General features: G+C 44.0%; 1 protein-coding gene across 1 annotated transcript in view; it reads left to right on the top strand.

The window, feature by feature from the left end:
* The first annotated feature begins 252 nt into the window (after window positions 1-252).
* Window positions 253-9,783, top strand: part of Wipi1 (WD repeat domain, phosphoinositide interacting 1) — a 28,973-nt gene continuing 19,442 nt past the window's right edge. Inside the window, exons 1-3 of the mRNA XM_026406644.2 lie at window positions 253-432; window positions 4,872-4,954; window positions 6,320-6,489. Of these exons, the coding sequence (XP_026262429.1) occupies window positions 353-432; window positions 4,872-4,954; window positions 6,320-6,489 (333 nt within the window). The 5' untranslated portion in view covers window positions 253-352. The remainder of the gene's footprint in view (window positions 433-4,871; window positions 4,955-6,319; window positions 6,490-9,783) is intronic.

Raw genomic sequence — 9,783 nt, 5'->3', positions numbered from 1 at the left:
AAACACTACCACGTGGCCTGCTGCCTCGGCTTCACGCACATTCGACCAATGGAGAGCCCAGTCGCCGATCCGGGGGCGGGTCTTTAGAAGAACGGTTCCGCCCACAGTCGCCGCGGATTGGTCAAGGGGGCGGAGCTCGCCCGCCGCGGCCTGGGCTCATGGCCAATGGTGGCTGACGGAAGAGCCCCGCCCAGTCAGCTGCTCGGTTCCGCCAGACCAGTGGGCGGGGCGACTCGAGGGCGGGGCTGGGGGGTGGGCGTGACCAGCGCCCCGGCCCCCGGGAGCCGCCGCGGGCGGGCGCTGAGGTGGCTGTCGCCGGCTCCGAGCTACGGCTTCCCGGGTCGAGCCCCCGATGGAGGCCGAGGCCATGGACGTGCCCCCAGGCGGGGTCGAGGCGGCGCTCAGCTGCTTCTCTTTCAACCAAGACTGCACGTAAGCTGCGGCGCCAGCCTCTGCCGGGGAAGTGGGAAACAGAACGCCGCGAGCGACCTCAGGGTGGTGTCCAGAACGCGACTGGTGGCGAGAGAGGCGCGGGCTTGCCAGCCAGAGGGCCTCGGCAGGACTGCCAGCTGTTGCATCGCAGGGATCGGGGTCCTGTTGGCCCCCTCCCTCGGTGGGGCTTGATCCACCGCGACACCCCGCGCCTGCCGAGAGGCTGGACAGGATGAAGGGAGGAAGTTAGCAAAGGGAGTGGAGCTGAGGAGGCCACGGAATGTGGGGGGTGAGAAGGACAGGGCGGTGGGAAAGCTGGTGACCTAAGTGTGGGGGTTCTGAGAAGGAGGGGCAGTATCCAAAACAAAGGAGATGGAAGTGGAGGGGGAAGTCGCAAGTTAACCCGAGACGATGTAGTTAGGGCCCAGGAAGATGGGAGTACAGGAAAAACTTTCCCATTTGTCCTTGAGCATCTCAACGTGGCATCTGGGCAGGGCCTCGTACTAAGAGGCAGCCTATCCCTGCGGCCAGGCCAGCCCCAGAGCAGAGCATCTTTTCTGGCCACTTTAGATGTAAGAAACCTTTTCCTTTCTCTGATTGTTTTCCCATTGCCCAGCCAGCCACGCAGAATCCCCTCTGGGAGTCCAGGGGCCCTTTCCTGGGCCCTGACTGCTTTCTCTCCCGGAAGCTGGAGCTCCAGCCTGTTGCTCTGGAGTAGATTTTTAATGTTTCACTTTGGTGTTCACTTTTGGACTTTGGTCACAGAACTGGGGATTACTGAACTGTGCTTCGGGCATATGCAGGGTTGTCTTAGAAGCAAAGGCCTGTTTCTTTCCTTCTTTTCATGGCAGCAGTCCTGGGGACCATATGGAATAATCTCTTTGGAATGTGCACCCAGAGCATCAGGCAGATCAGGCAGGGATGGCCACTTCCCTGTTTCCCACTTCCTGCTGTACCAGTTTCTGTTGTGTTCCTTGTCTGGAGTCAGGGGACTAGCTGAGCTATGCTAATATTGAACATTCAGTGGTGTAATTAAGGCCATCGAGTACCATAAGCAGCCCTGGTTGCCTTTCCCTTTGTGTTTGTTTAAAAACACCCTGTACTGAACAATATGCCTTTGTTTGAAAAAAAAAACTGTATGTGTAATCAAGTAGCTTGACAGCTTGGTTAGATGAATGGCTTTCAAGCTTTTTTTTTTTTTTTTTTTTTTTACCACAACCCACAATAAAAATCACATATTAGAACATCTCCCAATACCCATATAGTAAAATATTTGCAAATATTATGTGCAATACCCTTTGGTATTTTTCATGTCTTTTTTTTTAAAGCTGCTTGCAATCTACTGAACTGTTTTTAAGATCTGCACATGGGTTGAAACCCACATGATAGAACAGATAAAATTCTTAAGTTTTGTAAGAAATATTTTGCAAGAGAGTGTGTCTGTTGAAATGCCTGGGTGATGTTTTTCTTAATTAAACACAGGTTAAGGAAAGCAGTTAGTTTACTTCTAAGTAGTAAATATTCCAAATTCTGCATTGTGATATTATTAGATTTGAAAATATATATATAGTTCTTTGCTGCAGTTATTAAATAATTCTAGAGTCAGTTCCAGCTTTCTATAGCAATTGGATCTGAATGTTATTTTCAAAACTGTAGGGTGCTTTGAAAATTAACTTCCTTAGTTCCTACTGTCAGTCGTCTTTTCTTGGATGAAGATTCTGCTGGGCAGCTCTGTCTCACCTATAAATAAAAGTCCTTGACACAGTCAATTTGAGCCACGGAAGGTATGACATTGGATTTTAAAATAAGTCAAGCCCCTTACTGAATGTATTCAGAGATGTCAATGTGTCTTTTTCTATAAATATAGGCTGAGTTTAGAATCCAGTATATCTAGAAAAGCTGGGTACAGAGAACCAATCCTTACTAGTGTCCTATGTTACAACTTTGTGCTTGGCCCTATGTTATATACCTCGGATATATTTTTAAATTTGATTAGTGATATGTATTTGCCTCAAACTCCATTCCCATGAACAGTGATAAGAATTTTGTTTCTATGTTCTACTTAGTGCTTAGTGAAAATATTTTGAATGACTATATATGCAATTCATTGTCATTTACATTAATTCAGAAGTTGTCTGTCAAATATCAATTTTTCAATATTATGAAAAAATAATTTTGTTTCTGTTGGAAGGTCTTATGGATAAATAAGGTCTAAGTCTTAATTCCTTGATTCTGGGTCTCAGTAGACATTAAAACATGTATAAAATTATTCTGAGCCAGGCACAGTATTACATACTTGTAGTCCCAGCCACTCCAGAGACTGAAGTGAGAGGATCATTAGAGTTGACAAGTTTGAGACCAGCATGGGCAATATGGCAAGACCTTGTCTCAGAAACCAAAACAACCAAAATTCTTCAGTTCTAGGATCAGGGCTTACATTTTGAAAATTACTTTAAAAGTTGCTAAATCTTGGGCTTGAGGGTAAAGCTTAGTTGGTAGAATGCTTGCCTTGCACAAGGCTCTGGATTCCATCCCCAGCACCACCAAAAAAAAAAAAAAAAGATAAATCTTTTAATTAATTAAATTAATTAATTAATTATTTTATAAGACTCTAGTTACGGTATTTTATTTTTCTTTACAAGCTTTACAAACCTTAGCTTGCAACTAAATGTGTCTATATGTAGGTGCAAAAACTTAAGTAAAGAAAATTTAGTAATCTTTAGAGAATATATTTTCAAGTTCTAAGATATTCCTCACTTGCTTGCTTTTTTTGGTACTGGAGATAGAATCCAGGCACACTTTAGCCCTGAGCTCCATATCCCCCTTTTAATTTTTTTATTTTGAGACAGGGTATCCCTAAGTTGCAGAAACTGGCTTCAAACTTGCGATCCTCCTGCCTGCAGCCTCCTGAGCACTGGAATTACAGGGGAGTGTCACTGCACCTGGCTCCTCGCTTTTTTACAGTTCTGTTTTGTCTGCGGTTCTGGACACCAGTCTCCACTTCTAACTGTACTACTGCTGTCATGCAAATATTTAGATACCATTTTAGCTATTCAACGGGTCGGTGATGGGGAGGGCTACAGGAAAGAACCAGCTACCTTGTTGATCAAAAGTTGACTGTAATCACCTGTCCCTGTGTCTCAGGAAAGAGCTAATGTTTGGATGGGGGGAAAAAAATTCCAGGGAAAAATCATGTGACCTCTTTTTTAAGATGGTGAAACCAGAGCCTTGGCACCCAGGCTTGTACATGTCTTATTTTAATGTTTGTGTCCCTGGGAAGGACGAATCTCACCTTTGCATATATTTGTTTGAAAATGAAGGAGTCGGACTAAACTATTTTAAGGTCCATTTCAATTCTGACATCCCACCTTCTGAGGGTGGAAGTGCCCAGGGTCAGGCTGCTTTTTCTGAGTTTGTTCTGTGCAAGTGTCTGGTCATCCATGCAATGCTGAGAGCACAGAGGGAGGGAGCTGGGTGGGGATTCCCAGGAGCTGGACAAAGTTAACCTGTTTTGCTCTTGTCATGAGAACAAGAAAATCTGAAATCACACCTTGCTTTCATCCACCGGTTGAAAAGTAGAAAATTAAGAAAACTAGATTTTTCTTTTCTTTTTTTTTTTAAGCCCACATTGAACTAGATAAGTATTTAGTTTTTATTTTATTTGTTAGTTGTAATAATAGCTTTATAGTACATAGCACAAAGGAGAGTTCTCAATCCTGGCTGCACATGAGTACTTGAACTTAAAAAAATAAAATTCAGTTAAGCTTCCCAATTGAGTTTATAGGTTTATAAAGTACTTTATATACTTTATCAGGAATATTTTCTTGGAAACTGATAAAAGGAAGCATCTATCCAATTTTACTTACCAATGATCTACTCTACTAGGCACATGTGTTTCTTTTTAAAATGCAAAAACAAAAATGTCATTAAAAAATAATTTATCTCTTGGTAAAGTGCATCTCAAACAACAATGTGTTGCAAGGGGAGCTATTATGAATAGTCTTAAACATTCCATCTCTCCTGTACCTGCCCAGCTGGGCAAATGTCATCTCTGATAAGTTCCATACTTTGATGACAAAGCCCAGGCAGTTTCTATCTCTACACTATTATATATTATATATTATACACACACATATATATCATATAATATATATATACACATATAGATGCAGAATCTAGTGTCTCATATATATGTGTGTGTGTGTGTGTGTGTGTGTGTATATATATATATCTTTTGATCTTTTTCCTTTTACTGTACCTGACTGCCTGCCACAGTGTGTTTTGCCATTTAGAAAGTTACAGAGGATCTGAGCCCCTGAAGATGGATGTTTACCTGCATCTTCTGAGCCTAGGGAGAAAGGGGTATCTATTTTTCAGATGGATCTGTGGTTGGAATACAGTATCTGTTGTAATTCCCACGCTGTCATTATCTTCCCCAGATCCCTAGCAATTGGAACCAAAGCTGGCTACAAGCTGTTTTCTTTGAGTTCTGTGGAGCAACTGGACCAAGTCCATGGAAGCAGTAAGTGTGTGTGAGAGAGCGGCGGGGGGGAGGAGAAGAGAGCAATCTCAGGGACAACCAAATCCTCTCTCTAGACTTTAATCTTCAGCCTTCTGGTTTTCACTCCCTTAATCATCAAACTTAAGGAGTCAGTATTTTGCAGGCCTGCATACACTTGCTCTAAAAAAAAAAAAAAAAAGCCTGAGGAAGCTCTTATTAAAACTTGGCACTAGCTTAAGTAACATTTGCTTTCTTGATTAAGAGATCCTTCATTTGAAATCAAATTGCTGACACTTTTCCTTATACTTGTATGCACAGTCATCCATTTTTTTAATTGTCAAACCAAAAGGTCACTTGTGACTTCTTTCCCGACATTTTATTGGCACTGCAGAATGTTGATCCCATTCAATCAGGGTGGAATTTCATTTGCTTCAATAAAGCAACGCTATCCTATTTACATGGCCCATATTAGATGCTGAATTATTTCTAGTGAATATTAAAAATAATGCAGCTTATTGATATGACTCTCTGGTCTTCTCTGGGTAATTCTGAATACCATCATGATAGTGAAGAAGACACAGCCTTTCGGTTTCCTGGGAAGAAAATGATTTAGTAAATAATATTTTGGGTTCCTAATTTATTTCTAAGAAGTTATTTTAACAAACCGTTTTTGTGAATATTTCGCTCTGCACCTCATATTGTTCCCTATGGGATTTGCCCAAGCGCAAGCAAGGCACACATGTGACCAGGTGGTCTCAGAAAGACACCTTACCTGTTGATGTTCAGAAGGCTTACTGATCTACCTTACTCCTGAGAACAGCAGTACTTTCCTGATCATAATACTCATGTCCAGGTGGTCTTCAATAGGCTAGGGATTCCAGAGAGGGAGGGACAGCACAGCACAAGGGGAGAGGGTACAGAATTAACTGTGTTACTGTCCCAGCTCCCAAGAGTGGTATCCCTCTAGCAGGACAAGAAGAACTCTAAATATAGGGACTTCCAGGTAATCACTCCTTCAAAACCTTCACAGGGCAAGGATAGATTGAGATTGTTCCAACCTCCCAAATGTACTTTATGGAGCAAACAGTGGAGCCCTTGGGCCTGGAGAGGTGATACCACTGTGCACAACACACCCGAAGTAGCTCTGGAGATCCTGAGTTTGTGACCCAGTCACTAGTGTCTTCTTTGCTGTAGATATTTAAGGAAAGGACTAGAAGCGCTGTCCTGGGACATGGTTAAAACTCCCTTGGGGGAGGTGGGTCACCGTAAGTGTGTGCTGTCCGAGGGCACCCAGTCAGCAAGACCTCGAGCCCATTAGTGCCCCTGCATACACTGTGCCCAGTGTAGCGATCCATCTTGAGACCTTGCTGCTGCTTTCCCTCCCAGATGAAATCCCTGACGTGTACATTGTGGAGCGCCTCTTCTCCAGCAGCCTGGTGGTGGTGGTCAGTCACACGAAACCCCGGCAGATGAATGTGTATCACTTCAAGAAGGGCACAGAGATCTGTAATTACAGCTACTCCAGCAACATCTTGTCCATAAGACTGAACCGGCAGGTAAGGAGGCCATAAATTCCCCAGGCTTTTGAGGCTTCTGCTCACTGGAGCCAAAGAAATGTTGAACATCTTCAAAGAGGACTGTCTTTAAAACACACACCACTAAAGAGGGTTTTAACACGCAGCCCCGTGTCATAGTGAGCAGCGTGAAGAGTGCCTACTCCATGTGCTGGTTTTAGTGATGCATCTTCCCTGGTCTTTACTGGCTCCTGTTCTCTCTCAGCAGTGTTGGCCACTGGCTGGTAAGTGCACCTTCCCCTGGGTGCAGGCTGGACACGAGTAAGGATGGGTCAGTACTCTGGCTCGGGTCTGTCTAATGAGCAACAACAGGGACACCTTAAGCCAGAGGAGTGACTCTTCTGGTCTTGGCCCTAGATAGTGGCATTCATTGCAGATGGTAGCCAAGCCTCTGAAGACGAGATGTCTGCGTGAAGCATGGTCCCTCCTGGGTTAGTGCTGCAGCCAGTCAATGTGACCACCCTCCTCGGCCATCTGCATGGGCTTTCTTGCTGGGCCAGTTTTGTTCCCATTTTCCCTTCTCCAACTGACCCTTAAAGATGTTTTCTTTTAGTGTTTTCTTTGTTGAAGGTCGGATTATTCTTATTTCAAATATGTACTATATCCCCTTTAAAATATCAATTCTTGTTAATTGGGATATTAATAAATTTTCCTTGGAATTACTGACTTTATATCCTATGAGGGGCCCATGGTATTTTAATTCACTGCTGAAAGACTTGCAAGAAAAGGGTTCCTAAGTATCTGTTTCCTGATTGACTATTAAATAAATAAATAAAGAGACCCTTTGTGTAAGCTTTCAGAGCCTTGTGTTCCATGAAGTACCCAGGAAGAGGGAGATGGCAGCGTTCATTGAGGACAATGTTTTTTCGTTCTTTGCATCTAAACTATTAAGAGCCGATTAACTTTTTTTTTTTAATGAGACAAATGAGATGCTTTCCTGAGTTTTTGAGAAGGAAGAGATTCTGGCTTTGAGTCAACCAGCTATTGTGATTGACTATCTTTCCACTGAAGTCCACAGGAAGCAGGGTGGTAAAGATGGCCTGAGAAATGGAAGATGGGGGCTTTTCAGAGAAGAAGAAAAGAAGTGCAGGCCTCAACAAGGGAGGGAAAGGAAGTTGCAAGTTTTCTACTTGAAGGCTTTTAAGCAGAATTCTTGGCTCCAGTGCTTTCTCTTAGATCTGTTAGTAGCATGTTAAGTTTTATTGCAAAATTTTTACTTTTGCACAGAGTAGTGGCCAGTATTTAAAGGTAATGGCTTTTTCTTTTTTTCTTCTTTTTTTGGCACCTAACTATCTTTTTGAGACTGCTTAGTCAAATGTTCTATAGAGATCAGAACCCTCAAATAGTATGTCTTGTATTTACTTGTATGATTTCTCTCTTCCTCCCTGGTATTTTCATTAGCAAACGGGACAAGGAAGGATTGTTCAAGTGTCTGTCAACCTTTAGGCACCAGCCTTTGCTCAGTAAAGTACTTGTCAACTTCAGGCTCTTATCCCCCATCGTCTGGGGAACAGGAAAGCGCCCAGCACGAGGCTCAAGGATAGCCAGACCTACCGGTCATCCTTCCTTGAGCATTTCTTCTCCTAAGGAAATTAGCTGAAGCAGATCTGGAAAGTGTTTAAGGTGTGCATTTCTTAAAACGTCCAGGTTTGGAACTTAACTTTGGCTTAGGCAGTTCAGGGCTGCAGCCTCTTCTTGCCAGGTGTGTGTGTGTGGGGGGCACCTGCAGAGATACCACCCAAGCGAAATGAAAAGGGGGAAGTTGGTGCGTCTGTCCTGCAGTAGTCAGCCCACTCTGGCATCTTCAGGCACACAGTCCTAAAACGCCAGGGGAAATTACAGATGTGCATAGGAGTTATAAGGAAATAAAATCCCCATTTTCCTCTAAATATAAAGAAAGAAAAAAATACTTGGGAATTATGTGTCATTTTTAGTTGGTATTATTTCCCCTTATATTTAACTGGAAAATGTATTTATAGAATGAAGACAATAAAGATATATTTAGAAACACAAACTTTTACAATTCCTTGACCATCTGCTCCCTGCAATTCAACTACAGATTGATCAGACCGAAGCCTTTGAGGCTAAGTCTCTGGTGCTCAAAGGTAAATTCTGTAAACTTTTCTTAATTTATAAAAAGGAGTTCTGGATGTGGTGGTGCACACCTGTAATCCCAGCCACTCAGGAGGCCGAGACAGGAGGATCAAGAGTTCAAAGCAGCCTCAGCAAAAGTGAGGCCCTAAGCAACTCTGTGAGACCCTATCTCTAAATAAAATACAAAATAGGGCTGGGGGTGTGGCTCAGTGGTCAAGTGCCCGAGTTGAATCCCTGATAACAAAATAAACAAATAAATAGGAGTGATTATTTATAAAATGTAGAAAAGTAGATAGAAGTCAGAGTAACAGGCCGAGCTGAAACAAGGCCCTGGTTCTGCGGAGACTGGCCGAGTTCTGGTTGAGATGGTTAAGAATACAGTTACCAGGCTGGTTCAACCTCAATTGCTCTCGCGCAGCTAAGCGCTGCCTCCTCCCGCGCTTCTGTCTGCATCTCTCCCTTTTTATTCTTGTCTGCAGCCAGCGTGGGGGTGACCTGAAATTCAGCTGAGTGGGACACAGAGCAGATGGTGCTGTTGGAGCCCGTGGGAAACGATGCAGAGCATCAGACAAGCTCTGAGGAGGGGCTGCCTGCTCCAGGCGCTGTTGGGCCCTGCTGTCCTGGGGACCCTGCAGGGCTAGGCAGAGCTGCAGGAGGACTGGGGAACCTCAGGACCTAAACAGCCATAGAGTAGTATCAGGCACTCCAGGGCCTAGGCTGGTGACCGGCAAAGACATCGGGTCATCAGAGACTGAATATTCACGGAGAAATACTAATATTTGTCATCAGTGTTGAGACCCTGTTAAAGGTATTTTTACCTCTCAGCACTCAGTCTCAGGCCTTCATTAAAATAGAAAAAAATGTTTGAACCTTATTTTTCTGCCTGGTTAAAGTCAACAGTCTCCATTTTTCTGAGCTGTGAAGAGGCTTCCTGGGAGGAGAGCCTGCCACCTTTCTGCAGTATTTTTTGGTAACTGATGTGCTTGGAATCAAAGGAACTGGCTGAGAACAGTGGTTCTCAAAACTGGCGGGGCCTCATAATCACCTGGGGTACACGTTGAGAGATGCCCCAAACTGGAACCTCCAGGGGAGAGTCCAAGGCTTGCTCCTTGAGGGATTCTGGTCCTCAATGGAGCCTGAGAAGCTCCAGCCTGGGGAGCCAAGTCAGGCGTGCAGGGGGCA

This window comes from Urocitellus parryii, chromosome 7 (genome assembly GCF_045843805.1).
Source record: "Urocitellus parryii isolate mUroPar1 chromosome 7, mUroPar1.hap1, whole genome shotgun sequence".
Taxonomy (NCBI): domain Eukaryota; kingdom Metazoa; phylum Chordata; class Mammalia; order Rodentia; family Sciuridae; genus Urocitellus; species Urocitellus parryii.
Note: the sequence above shows the minus strand (reverse complement) of the source record. Positions and strands in the feature narration are given on the sequence as shown.